This window comes from Molossus molossus, unplaced genomic scaffold (assembly GCF_014108415.1).
Source record: "Molossus molossus isolate mMolMol1 unplaced genomic scaffold, mMolMol1.p scaffold_m16_p_6, whole genome shotgun sequence".
Classification (NCBI taxonomy): domain Eukaryota; kingdom Metazoa; phylum Chordata; class Mammalia; order Chiroptera; family Molossidae; genus Molossus; species Molossus molossus.
The window spans coordinates 78769309-78789487 of NW_023425399.1; the positions used below are offsets into that span (position 1 = coordinate 78769309).

The 20179-nt window shown below is 34.8% G+C and overlaps 1 protein-coding gene across 9 annotated transcripts in view; it reads right to left on the reverse strand.

Moving 5' to 3' along the window:
• The window catches only part of SS18 (SS18 subunit of BAF chromatin remodeling complex), a 72301-nt gene that overhangs the window by 45547 nt on the left and 6575 nt on the right, over window positions 1–20179 (reverse strand). For 5 of the 9 annotated variants that reach the window (XR_004957051.1, XM_036244553.1, XM_036244554.1 and 2 more), the window contains exon 3: window positions 16303–16387. Coding sequence is in view for 4 of the 9 variants with exons in the window: in XM_036244553.1 (XP_036100446.1) it covers window positions 16303–16387 (85 nt within the window). In the remaining 5 variants the exon portion in view is untranslated. Of the gene's footprint in view, window positions 1–4795; window positions 4816–5776; window positions 5867–13854; window positions 13934–16302; window positions 16388–20179 lie in introns of those variants that run through there. The other 4 variants (XM_036244550.1, XM_036244552.1, XM_036244551.1 and 1 more) reach the window with 4 other exon arrangements.

The following is a 20179-nucleotide window of genomic DNA, read 5'->3' on the forward strand; positions in this document are numbered from 1 at the left end:
GAAGGTATTACAGATGTTCCTCATTTATCCCCCATTGACCCCCTCCTCCTCACTCCTGCCCCCCTCCCGCCTTTTCCCACACTATTGTCTGTGTCCACGGGTTATGCATATAAGTTCTTTGGTTTATTTCTTGCCACCCGCCCCCAACCCTTTTCCCTTTGAGGTTTGTCAGTCTAGCAACCCATTTGTACTTCTTAATCCCTTCACCTTTTTCACCCATTCCCACAACCCCCTCCCATTTGGCAACGAACAAAATGTTTTCTGTATCTATGAGAATGTTTATCCTGCCTGTTCATTTTGTTTATAGATTCCATTGCCAATAGATAAGTATTCATTGCTATTTTGCTTGTTCATACATTTTATCTTTTTCTTCAAAAAGACCCTTCATCATTTCATGTAATAATGGTTTGGTGGTGATGAACTCCTTTAACTTTTTCTTGTCTGGGAAACTCTTTATATGGCCATCGATTCTAAATGACAGCTTTCCAGGACAGAGTAATCTTGGTTGTAGGTTCTTGCTTTTCATCACTCTGAATATTTCTTGCCACTCCCTTCTGGCCTGCAAAGTTTCTTTTGAGAAATCAGCTGACAGCCTTATGGGAACTCCCTTGTAGGTAACTACCTGCCTTTCTCTTGCTGCTTTTAAGATTCTCTCTTTGTCTTGAACCTTTTGCATTTTGATGATGATGTGTCTTGGTGTGGGTCTCTTGGGGTTCATCTTGTTTGGGACTCTCTGTGCTTCCTGGACTTGTATGTCTGTTTCCTTCACCAAGTTAGGAAAGTTTTCTGCCATTGTTGTTTCAAATAGGTTTTCGATTTCTTGTTCTCGCTCTTCTCCTTCTGGCACCCCCAAGATGCGAATGTTGGCACGCTTGAAGTTGTCCCAGAGGCTCCTTACACTATCCTCATTTTTTTGGATTCTTTTTTCCATTTGTTATTCTGATTGGGAGTTTTTTGCTTCCTCATTCCAAATTGATGGTTTGCTTCTTGGCTTTACCTACTCTACTATTGAATCTGTGTAAATTATTCTTAATTTCAGTTAATGTCTCCTTCATTTCTGATTGTGCATCCTTCATTTCTGACTGGTCCTTTTTTATGCTCTTGAGGCCCTCACTAAGTTTGCTGAGGTTCTAAGTTCACTGAGCATCCTTATAAGCAGTATTTTGAACTCAGCACCTGTTAGGTTGCTTATCTCCATTTCGCTTAGTTCTTTTCCTAGGGTTTTATGTTGTTCTTTCATTTGGGACTTGTTTCTTTGTCTCCTCATTTGGGCTGCCTCCCTGTGTTTGTTTCTGTGTATTACTTAACGAGAAGTATGGGGCTATCTGAGACCAGATGCTGCTTGTTAGAAAGAATTTAGGAAAACCTGATGCAGGATCCAAGACAGGCCAATCCTATGGTTAAGCAAGTGGCAACAGCTTGGGTGGGCCTGAAAGTTGGGTTGGGCGGGGCCTCAGGGAGTCACCAAGGCGGGGCTACCAGTGTGTGCCAGGTTGCTGGAGTCCCAGATATGGCGGCTGTCTGATGTCCCAGGGAAGAGTTCTCCAAAGGAACAAAGGTGTCTGACAGCACGTTTGTCCCAGAGAAAGCCCCCTCTCCAGCCCTCGTTTCAATGCCAAACTGCTCAGTTCTTCCCTGTATGTCTCTGTTACCCCTTGAGCTGCCAACCCTCCAAGCTTAGAGGGAGTGTGTTCGATAAGTCCGTGGGCAGGCCCTTTAAGGAGCTGCCTGGGGCTCCAGCTCCTCAGCCTACCTAAGCCTCAGTTCCCGCTGGTTTTTCCAGCCAAAAGTTATGGGGACTTCTCTTCCTGGCACTGGAACCCAGAGCGGGGTGCCTGGTGTGGGACAGGGACCCCCTCAGTCCTCAGGAAGGACCTTCCCAGCCTAGGTATCCTCCTGATTTTTATCCACCACACATGGGTGTAGGACCAGCCCATCTGCCTCCGCCCATCCTACCAGTCTTGATGTGGCTGCTTCGTTAATTCCGTAGTTGTAGGACTTACATTTAGCTTGATTTCAGGCAGTTTTGAGTAATGATTGTTCTGTAGTTTAGCTGTAACTTTGATGTGGTTGTGGGAGGACGAGATACCATGTTTACCTACGCCGCCATCTTGACCAGAAGTCAACAAAAATTATTTTTAAGAAATTTAAAATTTAAGAAGTATGTACATCTGGTTAAATGAGGGTTTTTTGTTTTTGTTTTTTTTAATATATTTAAATGTATTTTTATTGATTTTTTTTTTAGAGAGGAAGGGAGAGAAATAGAGAAACATGGATGTGAGAAACATGGATTGGCTGCCTCCTGCACACTCCCTACTGGTGATCAATCCTGAAACCCAGGCATGTGCCCTGACAGGAATCAAACCGGGACCTCTCAGTCTATGGGACAACACTCAATCTGCTAAGCCACACTGGCCAGGCAAATGATGGTTTTTTAAAAATTTACACTCATAACAAATTAGTGAAAAGCCAGATAAGCAATTCTAATCAGCTTTCAGCCTTGTTTTAAAATTAAGAGACATGCTTTTACACAAAATATTAGTGAATGGCATCAATGTCAGTCAAGTCTCCAAACATACCCTTCATATGTATTCAGTAATTGAATCCTGCTAGTCTTGCTTCAGATATTCTTGAATCTGACTTAGCTTTCCATTTATATTTTTCAATTGTATACTATCTTCCTCTTTATCATCATAAATTTTTACTGGGTACCTCCTACATGCTGAATACCATAACTTATTGTATTTAATCCTAACAACATTAAAGAATTAGTATTACCTTTCTCATATTGTAAAAACAGTTCATGGTACTCAACATCAGATGAAGTTGATAATACAGGAGTAGGAATCATATTTTCCTGAAGTTTTGCATATCCTCAGAACATCACTAAATATTACATTTTAAAAGCATTAAAATATAAGGTCCTTAATTCCTAGCTGCATGGTAGAATCACCTGAGAAGCTTTTAAAATGTGTAGCCAAGATAGAGAATCACTAGGATGGTGATTATCCAGGTCCTTTCCAGCTCTAAAATTTTTAATTCTGTGTAAATATTTCCAAACTGTATGCTACCACAATAGCAAGGCTATTTTCTTCCTAATTTTCTCCAAAAAAAAAATTAACAAAACTTTTTGTGATTTAAACTGTTCTCTCATCCATCATACTTTCTTAAACCAATGGCGCCTACAACTTTAATATGCTAAAACTCAGCAGATTGCAATAATAAATGAATAATAACTAATATTGGGCTAAAATTTAGAAACATAATTTCTTCAAAATATGTTTGAGAAGACTTGCATACACATAATACAGTCATATTTTCTACTACTAAAATTATTCCCAGTTCATATGATAAAAATAATTATGTCAACAGTTTGCTGTTTCAGAAAGTAAACATTAGCTCTGAGAAGCAATATTCAAATGATGCCTCCAGAGTAAAATCAACCTCTTTAATAAATGGTGTTGAAAAAATTGGACAGCTATGTGCAAAAAAATGAAACTAGACCATCAACTTACACCATACACAAAAATAAACTCAAAATGGATAAAAGACTTAAATGTGACCCGTGAATCCATAAAAATTCTAGAAGAAAATGTAGGCAACAAAATTTTGGACATCATACGCAGCAGAATTTTCACTGATACCTCACCTAAGGCAACAGAAACAAAGGAAAAATGAACACATGGGACTACATCAAACTCAAAACCTTCTGCACAACAAAAGAAACAATCATCAAAATGGAAAGGGAGAACATCATTGCCAATGATACATCAGATAAGGGGTTAATTTCCAATATATACAGAGAGCTCATACAATTCAACAAAAGGGCCCTGGCCGGTTTGGCTCAGCGGTTAGAGCGTCGGCCTGCGGTCCTGAGAGACCCGGGTTCGGTTCCCGCTAAGGGCGCGTACCTCGGTTGCAGTTTGTCCCCGGCCCTGGTCGGTCGTGCGGGTGGCAGCCACTCGATGTGTCCCTTACACATCGATGTTTCTCTCTCTCTCTCTCTGTTCCTCTCTCTCCCTCCCGCTCTACCTGAACAAAAAACAAAAAAATGTCCTCGGGTGAGGATTAAAAAAAAAAAAAAAAAACAATTCAAAAAAAGGAAGACAAAGAACCCAATTGAAAAATGGGCAGAGGAACTAAATAGACACCTCTCCAAACAGGACATACAAATGGCTATGAGACATATGAAGAAATGCTCAACATCACCAATCATCAGAGAGATGCGAATTAAAACAACAATGAGGTATCACCTCACACCTGTCAGAATGGCTGCCATCAACAAATCATCAAACAAGTGTTGGTGAGGGTGTGGAGAAAAAGAGGACTCTAGTACACTGCTGGTGGGAATGCAGACTGAAATACCACATGATCTCACTTATATATGGAATATAATGAATATAACAGTCTGAGGAATAGGGTAGACCCAGAAACACGGAAGTAGGGTACAGACAGACAACCCTCAGAAGAGGGTGGGGTGTGGGGGGTGGGAAGAGATAAACCACAGAACTTATATGCATGTATGCATAACCAACGGACATGGACAACAAAGCCAGGGACGGTGTGGGGGGAGGAGAGGGAGAGAGTGTCAATGGGGTAAAAAAGGAGAAACATCTGTAAGAAAAATAAAATTAAAAAAATGATGCCTCCAAGTTTTACCAAGGTAGATAGGACCCAATATACTTAAACTAAAGGAACAAGAGTAGTATACATTTTTAATTTTGTCAGCTTTTTATAAATATTCAGTCTCTTTCTGTGTTTAGTTGTCAGGTAAGATGCTGGTATGTATGCCTACCTAGAGACTACATGCCTCCATTTCTGATTTGTTGCTTCTTGGCTATGGGCTTAAAATTTAAAAAAAAGAAAAAAACATGTTACAATATATATAAGTTTAAGAATAATAGTTTCTATTTTAAACTTAAACAGGCATACCTCATTTTTTTATTTTTTTTTATTTTTTTATCCTCACCCAACGACATTTTCCCACTTTTTGTTCAGATAGAGTGGGAGAGAGAGAAAGAAAAAGAGAGAAACATCGACATGAAAGGGACACATTGAGTGGCTGCCACCCACATGACCAACCAGGGGCGAGGGACAAACTGCAACCGAGGTACATGACCTTAGCAGGAACCGAACCTGGGTCTCTCTGGACCACAGGCCAACACTCTAACGACTGAGCCAAACCGGCCAGGGCGGCATACCTCATTTTATTGAACTTTGACTTATCAGTCTTCTCAGATGCTATGTTTTACAAATTGAGGGCAAGAGTCTCCACCAGAAAGATTATGACTTGCTGAAGGCCCAGATTATGGTTCTTAGCATTTTGTAGCACTAAAGTATTTTTAAATTAAGGTAAGTACAGTATTATTTAGACATAAAGCTACTGCACATTTAACAGACCACAGTATAGTATAAACATATCTTTTATACACACTGAGAAACCAAAATATTCATGTGACTATTGAGATGTTCACTTTATTGCTGTACTTGCTTTATTGCAGTGGTTTAGAAACAAGCCTACATTATCTCTGAGGCAAATCTGTAATGTTTCTGTAATAAGAAAAGAACACACAGGGCCCAAACTAAGAAGTAAAATGTCTATAAGTTATTTTTCTCATAGGTCTTTTTCCATTTATTCCTGGCTTTTAAATTCTTGACTTTCTATCAAATAGGAGAAGCTTGCTAGATCTACCTTAGTTCTAGGTACATAAAATATTACTATAAAATGCATTAATTCTTTTTTGAGGACATAAAAAAAACTTAAAATTGAACCTACTTTTAATTATGAGAACATTTCCAATTCCCACAACCAGTTAAATGAAGTACCATGAAAAACTTCATTCTGGAAAACTTCAATAAAACCATCCTAAAACATAAAGAGTTCTTTTAAAGGTCAACATTTCTCAAATGACAATTAGTAACTAGTATATTCTCCCTTTCATCAGATTGGTTGTATTTCTTAGGTATTCTCTTATTCTAGTTTTCTCAAATTCACCTTACTTCCTATTGTACATCCAATCAGTTGCTTTCCTTCTAGATGATTTTCCCCTCTCTAGCCTCTCTTTTCTTTTATTGGTTCAATCACCTTTTGTTCTCCCCACTATGAGGATATATTTATTTCTATTCTTTCTAAAACCCTTCCTTCTTTGTTAACTCAGCTTCCCAAGAAAATGACCTTCAAATTACCAATTTTTTAAAAACAAAAACTAGACCATGTAATTTTAAACTCTGACCAATATGAAGAGGCAAAAATTTATTTCAAAATATACAAATGTCAATATTTATATCCATTAGTAAATTATGACATAAAATGGTGACTATGTGGTAAATGAGTTAACTAATGGTAATTGTTTATAATGAAATGTCACTTTCCTTTGTGATGATTCTTAACCAGGTAATGGTAAAATAATATAATATTTTATCTGAATGTAAATGGTAATAATTTTTACTGTCCTATATTTGATCTATAGGGGAAAATCTTAATTCTATAATAAACATGCAAAAGATTCAGTAAGACTTTATAAGTTAACAACAGGTGAGAATAAAATAGTAAATTCTGAATTACAGATTTTGTTTGCTGTATCATAATAAATTTCTATGGTAAGCTCAATTTTACCCCGATGGCATCTCAAGAATTACAACCTTCCTGAGAAAGGAAAAGTAAATGAGTAACTAAATCTCAAGATAGATGATCTAACCAAACATTCTTGTGTTCTTCATAAAAGCTAAAGAGAACATAAAACATATCTGAGAAGCTGTATGCCTAAGACTTTCAGACATTTCCACATTTTATGGAGACAATATTTCAAATCAGGACAAACTGACAATCTCCATGTTTTGCACAGTACCATAAATTAGAGAATCCCAATTGACTGGGTGGAAAGGATGAGGAAGAAATACAGAATTACCTGAGGACACTTTGCAAACTGCACCCCTTCACAAACCCACAAGATCGTGATAACACTCTCTAGAGCAGCAGTTCTCAACCTGTGGGTCGCGACCCCTTTGGGGGTCAAATGACACTTTCACAGGGGTCGCCTAAGACATAAGAGTAGCAAAATTACAGTTATGAAGTAGCAACAAAAATAATTTTATGGTTGGGGGTCACCACAACATGAAGAACTGTATTTAAGGGTTGCAGCATTAGGAAGGTTGAGAACCACTGCTCTAGAGGTAAATGTCCCCCTCCCTATCCTTTATGCCCTAACTTGAGAATCCCTACCATAATTTGAACATGTTGAGAATATATCATGTCTTAAAGAAGTGCTAGAACAAGAAAAAAGGCTATGAATCACTGAGTTAGAGGTGACCATGGTGATATAAGCTAAATGCTTAACTTGCCACTTAAACCTACAATTTAGTCCCTAAACTATAAGTAGATCCACTCATTTAACAATTTCTAACTCAACACCTAAGTACAGAAATAATGCTAAACAAGGAAAAAAAACAAAAGTGATTAAGGCATTCATTTCCATAACAATTCAATAGAACACTCAAGATACTGCAGCTTGTAAACTTTAGATTGAAGATCTGTGAAGACCTAGCTAAATCCTACCCTGACATACAAACTTAAGAGCAAATAATGAATGACTAAGGCTTTTGTTTCCATCCTAGGAGCAACATAACTTGATAGCATAATGTACAAACTACTTTTAGTAGGGCCTAGGTTCAAGTCCCAGGCTACCACGTACCAACTACATATCCCTAGGCATGTCATATAACCTGAGACTTAGTTTCTTCAACCTGAGAATAAGACTAATATCTTAAAGGGTTATAAGGAAAAAATACTGAAAAAGGACCCAATGCATAGTACTCATTCTGTAAGTGTTTATTCTCTCTCCAATGAAACAGTTATATTTGAGAATCTATATCTATGGATAGCAAAACAGAATTCAATTCTAATACTTAAAAGAATCATCTAGGATAATGGCAAACTAGGACATTCCAACAACCCTCCAATGAGGATAACAAAAAAAGCTGGCCAAAACATTTTTAAAGTATGTTTAAAGATATGGAAGAGTGGACAAAGTAGCAAAAAATAATTAGGTCAAGATTCAGGAGAAGAAAGAAATCCAGAGAAGCAAGCCCAAACTTGGGGGTACTTTTGCTATAAGCATGTTAGCCAATATAGAAAGCCTGTTGAGATATCCCAAAACTGATGGAAAACATCAACCCACAGATTTCAGAAATCTCAACAAACACCAAACAAGGTAAGTATAAAAAAATTCACACTTAGAGATATCAGAGTAAAAATGCAGAACACTCTAGACCAGTGGTTCTCAACCTTCCTAATGCAGCGACCCTTTAGTACAGTTCCTCATGTTGCATGTGGACGTATCTGCATGTGGGCAGACCTGCCTGGAGATTGATAGAGGAGTGGTGTCTCGGTTCCTAAGATCATCCGAAATATGTGTTTTCCGATGGTCTTAGGCGACCCCTATGAAAGGGTCATTTGATCCCCAAAGGGGTTGCAACCCACAGGTTGAGAACCACTGCTCTAGACCAAGAAAAAAATCTTTAACACAGTCAGATTACCTTCAAAATAGTAACATTTACACTGACAACTAAATTTTCAATAGATACAAACCAGAAAATAATAGAATCTATTCCTGGCAAAAACACCCTTTAATGATAGTGAAATCAAGGTATTTTCAAATCACATACATACACACACGAAGCAAGAGACAAACAAACCTGAAAGTAATTTGTCACCAGCAAACCAGTACTAAAAGAAATACTAAAATATGTTCTATAGAGTAAAAAATATGATCTGAGAAAAAAAATAGTAAACAAAGGGAGGAATAAAAAGCATCAGAAATGGTTAGCAATGACAACTCTAATGAATACTAACTTTTAAAAAAAGTAATAATCACTTGTAAGTCAACATACAGAAATTTAAAATATATGACAACAGCTATCACCGAGGGAATGAATGAAAATAAAGTATCTAAAGGTCCATGAACTATCTGGGGATGCATACTGAAAACTTCTTGTTAACCATTAAAAGAATAGTAAGTATATAATTATAAGTATATAATTTCCACACTAGCAAAGAAGAAAAACAAAGAAACAGTAAAAATGACTAGCTATAAAGGAAAAAAGAATAGAAAAAAAGGAATATACAACAGATTTGAGAAAAACAAAAACTGCATTGTATAATGGTATGTTTAACTCAGATTATGTGAGTGATGGTGTTCAGTAGAAATCAATTTAATGTTCCAATTAAAAGACCAACATTTCCAGGCTGGCTTTTTTTTTTTTTTTTTAATCTACATGTTGTTCACAAGACAAATAACTCTAACACAAGGAAATGAAAAAGTGGATATACCATGCAAAACATGGTATCATATAACATGATACACTGATATCAGATAAATATAGGGACAAAAGCATTAACGATAAAAAAAGGGAGTGGGGGAGTTGGGAAAAGATAAACTAAAGTGCTTATATGCATATATGCATAGCCAATGGACACAGATAATAATTTGTGGAAAGCAGGAGGAAAGAGGATGGGAGCTGGGAGGAGGGAGTCAATGGGGGAAAAAGGGGAGGACCTCTGTAATACTTTCAACAATAAAGATTAAAAAAAGGGATATTTTATAATGACAAATGTTACAAAGAACCAGAAAGCCATAACATTTCTAAATATATATGTATCTACTAACAGTGCCTCAGAATGGACTAAGCAAAAACTTGAAAGAGTTGTAAGGAAAAGTCAATCCACAATTATGCTTATACATTTTAAACATACATCTCTCAGTAACTGATAGAAGAAAACAAAACATCAGAAAAGTTAAAAAAAGAATCAAACAAGATTACCACCCTTTACCTAATAAATATATATAAGATTCTGTAGTCATAGGTTAAATACACATTCTTTTTAAGTATATATGAAATATTCTGTAAAGACTGACCATATGCTGCACCACAAAACAAATCTCAAAGAATTCCAAAGAACTGAAATCATACAAAATGTTACCTAACCACGGTGCAATGAAGCCAGAAATCATTAAGAAAATGATAAAATTTCCATTATTGTGGAAATAAAATATATTTATAAACCCATCTATAAAGAATAACAATGGAAATTAGAAAACATCTGAAACAATGTAAATATTCTACATATCAGAACTATCACTAGAGGAAAATTTCTGCCTTTAAATGTTTATTAGTATGGAAGTATGAAAAGTGATGAAGCAGACATCCACCTCAAAATTCAGTTAAAGAAGAACAAACTATACCAAAAGAAAGGGAAAGGAAATAACAAAGGTCAGAAATCAATCACAACAAAAAATATACAAAAGAGCAATGGTTCACAAAGCATGGTTCTCAAGACTCTTTTAGGGAGTCAAAACTATTTCCATAAGAATACTATTTCCATAAGAATACAAAGATGATATCTGCCTTTTATGCTATGTTGATATTCACAATGATGGTACAAAAACAAAAAAGTGGATATAACTGCTAGAGCCTTAGCATGAGTTAAGGCACCAAACTACTATAAATCATTATACTACTGACTGCCACAGACTAAGTTAAAAAAAGAAAGTCATTTTCACTTAAGAATGTACTTGATAAAGCAGTAAAATTACTCATTTATTAAGTGCTCTATGTCAATTAAACATTCTATGACAAATGAGAAAATAATAAATGTTGCACATCAAAGTAAGATAGAAACACATTGTGATCAAGTTGCCTGCTGATCTAGGTACCGTTTTCTTTCTTTTTTTTTTTTTTTTTATCCTCACCCGAGGACATTTTCCATTTTTTGTATAGATAGAGTGGGAGGGAGAGAGAGGAAGGAGAGAGAGAGAGAGAAACATCGACGTGAAGGGACACATCGAGTGGCTGCCACCCGCACGACCAACCAGGGCCAGGGACAAACTGCAACCGAAGTACGTGCCCTTAGCGGGAACCGAACCCGGGTCTCTCAGGACCGCAGGCCGACGCTCTAACCGCTGAGCCAAACTGGCCAGGGCCTAGGTACCGTTTTCATGGAACACCATTTTTACTTCAAAAAACTATTGCTAGAGAAACTATACTTATCCACACACGGGGACATTTTCTCAAAAAATGAACATAGCCTGGAAAACAATTAACAGTATTTGTAGCCAATGTTCAAATTTGACTTTTCAAGCAAGAACTAGGAATTTGGCAAACTTATTCTCTACAGTCTTGAGCTTCAAGCATCCTAATATTTCCAGACCTTTCTGATGAGACTGGTAGTAATATGGTGATTTACCAAATGTGATTTTTGGTATCATATAATGAAATACGTCAATATTTAGGGTGCAAAACTCAGTAAACTTGTATTTTTCTAATGACCAAACCATGTTACAAAATTATGCGCGAGTAAAAGATCCATCTAAAATGCAAGACATGCCCTGGCCGGTTTGGCTCATCAGTTAGAGCATCGGCCCACAGAGCAAAGAGTTGCATGTTCGATTCTGGTCAAGGACACATATGTCGGTTGCAGTTCAGTCCCAGCCCTGGTCAGATCGTGTGGAAAGCAACCAGTCGATGTGCCTCTCTCATATCGATGTTTCTCGCTCTCTCTCCCCTTCCCTCCCACTCTATCTGAAGATAAATAGAAAAAATATCAAGGTGAGGATTAAAAAAATAAAATAAAAACAAAATACAAGACAGACCAATAAACTTTAATGTACCAGACTAAGATACAATTTCAGATTTCATATTGCAACCTTAAAAAAGAAAACACTCGTTGAGATCTGCTGTACTATCAAAGATTTTCCAAAACAATATGAAAAGTCTATTAAAATATTCTTCCCTTTCCCAACTCCATCTGTGTGAAACTAGATTTTATTTTACTTCAACTTAAACCTATTATGCTAGATTAAACCCACAGATGACAGTACAGTGGTTTTCCATTAAGCCAAAAACATTTAAAGGAAATTTGCAAAATGACTATCAACAATGTCATTCATATCTCACTAAATTTGTTCTCAAGATATTTTTCCTGCCCTGGCCGGTTTGGCTCAGCGGTTAGAGCGTTGGCCTCCGGTCCTGAGAGACCCGGGTTCGGTTCCCGCTAAGGGCATGTACCTCGGTTGCAGTTTGTCCCCGGCTCTGGTCAGTCGTGCGGGTGGCAGCCACTCGATGTGTTCCTTTCACATCGATGTTTCTCTCTCTCTCCCTCTCCTACTCTACCTGAACAAAAAATGGAAAAATGTCCTCAGGTAGGGTTAATAAAAATAAAAAAAAAGATATTTTTCCTTTAAAGAATTTCATATTAATTAATACAAAATGGGTTTATTATTATTCATTTTAAGTGAATAAATATTTTTCATTTTCTGTTTTAATTTAAAAATAGAAAAATGCATAAATATCTCTACATAGTCTACATAAAGTTCTTTGTTATTCTCAATAATTTTTAAATGCCAAGAGGTTCTGAAAACAAAAAGTTTTATGCTGCAATAAAGATCAAAAACAGATTCTTGAAAAAAAATATGTACACATGGCAAGAGTGATAAAAAAACAACATGTTTTAAAGAGAAGACACAAATAAACTATTTTAAATAAAGAAAATATCACTAAATATCCTAAGGACATTAGAAAAGTAAGATTATTTTATGAATTTCATGGCAAAAAATTTGAAAATTTAGATAAAAAGCTCAAAAGCCCAACTTACAAAAATGACAACTCATAAAACACAAAAATATATAAATTATCCCATAACAACTAAAGAAATTAAGTAAAAGCCTTCTCACAAAGAAAATGCCAGATTCAGATGGCTTCTCTAAAGAACTATACCAATTATTTACGAAACAGCAGCTCTGGCCAGGCCAGTGTGCTCAGTGGATGGGCATCAACCCATGCACCAGGAGGTCACCAGTCTGATTTCCGGTCAGGCCACATGCCCAGGTTGTGGGCCAAATCCCCAGTGGAGGGCATGCAGAAGGCAGCCAGTCGATATTTTCTCTCATTGATGTTTCTATCTCTCTCTCCCTCTCCCTTCCTCTCTCTCTAACATCAATAAAGAAAAAACAAAATTAAAAAAAAAAATGGCAGCTCATTATGCAAATTCTTCTAGAATATAAAAATGTAAGTAAATTCTCCAGCTCATTTTATGAAGTCAACATAACCTCATAATAAAAACCAGACAAAGGCTTTATAAGACAAAACATTAAAGGTCAATTACACTAATGAACAAAGACATAAAAATCTTGATCGAAATTTTAACTAACTGAATACAGCAACTTTTTTAAGACCATGATCTGAAGAAAAAAATAAACAATACAAGTGGGTCATGAAAAAGTATGTTAATTACAAGAAATCAAGATTGACTGAATATTAAAAAGTAAATTAGTATAGTTTACCATATTAACAGATTAAAGAAGAAAAACTTATGATCATCTCATTAGATGTAATAAAAAGTATTTAATAAAATTTCACATTCATTAAAGATATTAACTCTTAAAACAATAGAAACAAAAGGGAACTTCCTTAATCTGATAAAATGTTATCTACAAAACCCTATAGCAAACATCATATTTCACAGTCAAACAGTGAAAGCTTTCCCTTTGTGATAAGCAACAAGATAAGGATGTCCTGTATCGCCACTTCTACTTAGGAATATACTGGAGGTCCTAGCCAGAGAATTAAGGCACGAGAAAGAAATAAAAGATGTAAGGACTGGCAAGAAAGAAACACCCAATAATTCACAAGTAATGTTCGTGAATATATAAAACTGAAAGTATCTACAGAAAAATTTATTAGGGTTGAACAAGACTGTGAAATTCAAAATCAATTGCATTTCCATGTAAACAGCAATCACATAAAATAAAACTTAAAACACAAAGACAACATTTAATTGCTTCAAAATACTTGAAATACCTAGCAATAAGTCCAACGAGACATGCGTAAATCCTCTGCAGGGAAAAATCATAAAACTTCACTGGTGGGTATTAAAGAACTAAACAAGTGAAAATACAGACAATGATCATGACTTGAAAGACTCAATATTGCAAACATAAAAATTCTCCCCAAACTGATTTAGAGTCAAGGTACCGTCAATGAAAATCGTAACAGGGTTATGTTGGACACGCTGAAATTTAAGTGTATATGGAAATGCAAAGCACAAATAGCCAAGTTATTCTGAAAAAAAATAAGGAATAAAGAACTTCTCTAATACACATTAAGATTTATTAGACTATGACAAGTATGACAAAATAGTGGAATTTATAAAATCAAACCGGAAACAATTAGAGCTCAGACACAAACATATGTGGACACCTGATATATGATACAGGTGGCATGACAAAATAGAGAAAAGATCCTTTTGTTTTTCCAATAAATAATGCTGGGACAGAGAACTATCCATATGGAAACAAAATTGAACCTATTCCTCACACTATTAACAAAAATACATTCTACTTAGCTGGTAACCAAGTTCATATCAATAATTACACAAAGGGCCCTGGCCGGTGTGGCACAATGGTCAGAGTATCAGCCCTCGAACTAAAGGGTCTTGAGTTCAATTTCCAGTCAAGAACATGTACCTGGGTTGCAGGTTGATCCCTGCTTGTGGGAGGCAACCAAATGATGTCTCACTCTCGTATCAATGTTTCTCTTTCTCCTCCCCCTCCATCATTTCCACTTTCTCTTAAAAAAAAGAAAAAATATCCTCAGGTGAGGATTAACAAAAAATAAAAATAGAAGTAGTACATAAAGAATTATTTCCGCCCTGGCTGGTTTGGCTTAGCGGTTGGAGTGCTGGCCTGTGGACCAGGTCACAGGTTCAACTCAGGTCAAGGGCACGTACCTCTGTTGTGGTTCAATCCCTGGCCCTGGTTGGGGTCTTGTGGGAGGCAGCTAGTCAATGTGTCTCTCTCACATTGATGTTTCTTTCTCTCTCTCTCTCTCTCTCCCCCTCCCTCCCTCCCACTCTATCTGAAGAATCAATGGAAAAATATCCTCAAGTAAGGATTAAAAATAAATAAATAAATAAATAAATAAATAAATAAATAAATAAGAGGTTTTCTTAAAAAAGAAATTATTTCAGATTAAAAATAAAATGTACTAATTATATATCCTTAGGAGGATATATATTAAGGAGAAGCATCTTACTGTTAGTGGAAAACTTGGTAGTGTTATACTGAAATTAGTTTTTATATAGTATATAGCAAATAACAATTAAAATAATGTCATCAAGGTAAAAATGAATGCCCCAAACATATAAATTGTGGTATCTAAATATCAATTCCCATTGAAAAAGAAAGGCTTGGAAACATAGCTTGGGCAGAACAGTTCTGGGACAAAAATATAATCAATCCAATGTCTGTCTCAAGTCCTGAAAGCAAAGAAACTCTGTAAGAATACTGGAATCATTTCAGAAGGACACAGGAGTCAAATGAAGGGGCTCCCACTGACCAAAGATGAGATAACTTGAGTATCTAAGACTGTAATGGACTTAAACCCATTAAAAATATAAAAATCTGTAAGTTTAGATTTTCCATTACTAAAAATGGAACAAGCAGACATGTTCTTCCTGATATGATACAATAGGCAATACACAGCATCACCAATGAAATACAAAACTAAACCTAACTCTCATAAAGCCTCTAATTATTCAATTATAGCAAATAAGAGATGAGAGGAATAGATCATGTTAAAGGATCATGAGGATAAAATTAGCCAAATCCAGAATGTGAGAAAGTCGACAAAATGTATGACCTAGTTTCTTCAACAAATAAAGAGAACAGAAAAGATAAACTGATACAGACTGAAAGAGACTTAAGACATTATCAATTAATGCAACATCTGGACCTCGTTTGGATTCTGTGGCAAATAATCATTAAAACATTTGTGTGGGGTTTTTTTTAGATAATTGGTGAAATTAAAAACAGTCTAGGTATTACAAGACATTAAGAAATTTTGGTTTTGTTGGGTGAGATAATAGTTCTTATCTGATAAAGATGCATACTGAAGTATATACTGGTAAACTTATAAGCTATCTGGGATTTGCGTTGAAATACTACTGATTTATTCATAAATTCATTGTGCAATTACATAGTAAAATAAATAACTAAATAGGTGGATGGATGGGTGAATGGGTAGATGGATGACTTCCTCAGGGAGGAGATCAATTCTAGGTGAATTAATTAAAATTAAATATGAAGGCAAAACATTAAACCTTTTAGATCATATAGGTAAATAGCTTCATATTCTCAGGAGGGGGTCAGGATTTATAAACAAATCTCAAAAATCACTAAACAAAATTGTGTTACATCATATATAACTCTATAAAGATTGTCTACTTCACGCTATTTTAAAGGTACTTACTGCTGGTAAAAGAGACTGCATGTTTTGATTAGAATCTGCTATTGTAGCAAGGTAGACCAAGTTTGTATGCAACATCTGCTGATACCTATTAAAACAAAACAAATACTAATATTAAAAAATGTTCTTCCTATCTGCTTACACACGTTACAATCATTTCTCGAGTTTAATAAAAACATTTGTTACCTGAACATCAATAGCATTTCATTTTTTCCTAGTTCCTCTGCTAAATAATTCCACTAAATAAATTCAAACAATGATGATAAAATCAGAGGTGTTACCATGTGCTAAACATTGTTACAGTTAGTTTATATACTTATAAATCTCATTTAATTCTCAAACCAACACTATGAAGTGTTATTTTCTCCATTTTACAGATGAGGAAACAGGTTTAGAAAGGTTAGCAACTGGTACAAGACTGCATAGCTTAGTAAATGAAGTAAATGAAATATGTACTAACTCTATAATGGCACATATGCTTTTTTAAGAGGTCTAGAATAAAGGAATTCACTGAAACTGATATGCTTATTCCCTTCCCTCTGCCATTTTTATGTTGTCAAAAACCTCAATCCCAGGAACATTCAACATGCTCTGCTAAAATGCAGAAAGGAGGTGGGAACCACATATTCTTTCCCTTCTCACTCTTACAGCAGTGGCCAACAATTTGTGCCTGCAGTGGTTGGTTATACCAGCCATCTATCAATAATAGGTGCTTCCAAAATTACATATATATATATATATATATATATATATATATATATATATATATGCTTAGGCACAGAGACAGAGTAAATAATAGTACATCAAGACCATTAAGAATTAACTATAAAAAATAAAACAGATTCTCATTACTGGAGCAAAGTGGTTAAACACATTTATAGTGATCTTCTTATGAATTAAAAATTATCCAAGACTATACGAGATTAAAATTAGAAGTAACTCAATTTACTAGTTTTTATAAACCCTCAAAACACAAACTTAAATCCTACACCACACTGTTAGGCTGTTTTAGAATTTCATTTAATAAGAAATATAAATATAAATTAAATAAAAATAAGTAAAAACTTTATTCAGCTCAAAAGTCTTCTAATATAGATATCAGATTAAATAGTTTGCTAAAACACACACCACAAAAGGAATCTGACTAAATTTTTTGCTGCATTATTTTTTCCTATTAGAGATAACTGGTTTCACTACTTTTAATTATATCTCACTAAACTTAAAGCTTCCTCACTAATAAATTTATGCTTTTTTGTTTATTTTTTTCCAGATTTATTCAGGTATAACTGATACACACAGAACCACACATATGTAGTGTGTACAATTTAATGAGTTTGGACATAGGCGAATACCTATGATACCATCACCACAATCAAAGTAATAAACATAGAGTACTTCCCAAGGTTTCTTTGTTTTCCTTTGTTTTTGTTTTCTATTGTTTAAAAACAAGTCTCTTAATGCTCCTCCTCACATATACATTATATTGTTGCTCAATCAAACCTGACATATTGTTTGTTATAGTGACCCTTATATAAATAAGGACCGATAATTATTATTTTATACTCAAGTATTCATAATGGTTAATTATGTTGTCAAAAGTCTTCAAACAGCATTAATACGTACCACTAGCTGGAACTATTTCATTATTCTATGGGGATTGTAAATAAAATTTAAGATACAGGGTTCCACAACTTTGCCATTTTTTAAGAACCAACCTGTCATTTTTAATAAGAACATAACCATTTCAAAGTCTACTCCTTCAAGTTTTCCTTTCCTTCTCTGAATACTAGTATGGTTACATTATACTCAAATATGAGATATGCTGACCATCCTACTGAAAAAAATCCAAACCTAAAAGATGATTTATTCACGATCCTTTAAGAAAAAAATCTGATTATGTTGATTAGTACTTAAATACTGTTAAATCTCATCTGCCATGCTCTTAAGGCCTCATTTGTAAAATGGTTAAAGGAAATCTCAAAGCCCTTTGTGGTTCTAAACATCTACAAATAAAGCATTTTTATAGAGTACTTTAATTTTAAGCCATTTCCCCAACCATCGTAACTTTTAAGTTTAAAGTAATTTCAAACTTACAGTTTTAAGGATAATATAAAGAACCCCAAATATCTTTCTCCCACATTGCCCAATCATTAGCATTTTACATTTGTCTTATTCCATCCTAAACATATATACCAACATATACACGCATGCAAGCACACACACTTTTGTCCAAAACCATGAGTCAGTTATAGACATAATACCCCGTTACTACTAACACTTCATTGTCAATTTCCCAAAAACAATGACATACCCCATGTAACCACTGCACAACCACTGTAACAAGAAAATTAATATTGATGCAATATTACCATCCAACCCACAGAACCCATTCAAATTTCTCCAATTATCCCAATATCCCTAAATCTTTTCACCTGATGTAAGGCAGTAGGTAAAAATGATCATTTTTAACTAGCAGGTTCTATTTTGTGTAAATTTGCATTATTTTTACAGCATTCTAATAAGCTTATTCAAGGCTCAAAGATGAGCATTAATAAAAATACTATATATTCAGCCCTCGCCAGTTTGGCTCAGCGGTAGAGCGTCGGCCTGCAGAAGAATTAGTCTCAAGTTGAATTTCGGTCAAGGGCACGTACCTCAGTTGTGGTTTGTCCCGGCCCTGGTCAGGGTCCTGTAGGAGGCAACCAGTCCATGTGTCCCTCTCATGTGGATATTTCTCTCTCTCTCCCATTCTCCCCTTCTCTCTCCCTCCCACTCTATCTGAAGATAAACAGAAAAATATCCTCAGGAGAGGATTAAAAAAAAAAAAATACTACATACTCATTCTTTTATAAGTTTGTTTAAATGTTATCTAAAAAGAAATAAGTAAATATTCTAGGAAAGTCTTTAGCCAAAAGATCTGGCTTTAGCCAAAACTACTGATATGATAATGAATAATAGATTCTCCTATAAATATCAAAGAAACATTTTCCTGAGAAATTTTTTGTTTATTCTATAAATAGTATTACATTTGTCACTGCAACAGTTTTTTTTTATGTATATGATTCTAAAGTAGTCTACATTAATAAAATAAAAGGGTATATAAGCTAAGAGCAGATATAAAATATATTTATTTTATTTTTGATGATTCCAAAACATCCATCATTAACCTATTAAATGAGAGGCAGTTCACTTCCCAAAGATTCCACTAAGAGCTACTACATCAATTACCTTGAATAAGGTAAATTAACCATCCTACCATAAAATTTATTGATATAATTTAAAAATGAATCCAAAATCAGATTTCATTAAAAAAAAACAAAAAAAAAACTTTACCTAGGAGCTATGATGATTGTTTTTTTAAGACAATAGGAATACAATTTATAGGAAAAAAGTCATCTTCCTAACAAGGGATTTAAAACCACATTCCTTTATATTATGATGAATACAAATTTTATGCTTAATAATTATTGACAGCACACTCTGAAACAGCTACACTCACTCTAAAATACAAAAAATAAATTTATATACTTAAGCAAACATACAGATTGATTTAAAAAATGTTCAAACCAAACATCACAAAGAGCAATCTTACATTCTCATGTTACCAGAATTTAAAGGGAAGAGGATCTATGCATATAAGCTCCACAATTGATTCACTGACTCATATAAGTGCAATAGCAATATATGAGTGTTAGCATGTGTATATGTTTGGGTGATGAGAGTACAGTGTTCATTATCTCATTTTTATGTATCTGTGCTTTCTAATTTTCTATAATGCATATACTGCTTTCATAAAAATAAAATTTTCAATTTAAAAAAAACAGTTTCAGGCAAAGTTATCACATCTTAAGGAATTAATTAAAATTGAACTATTAATTCC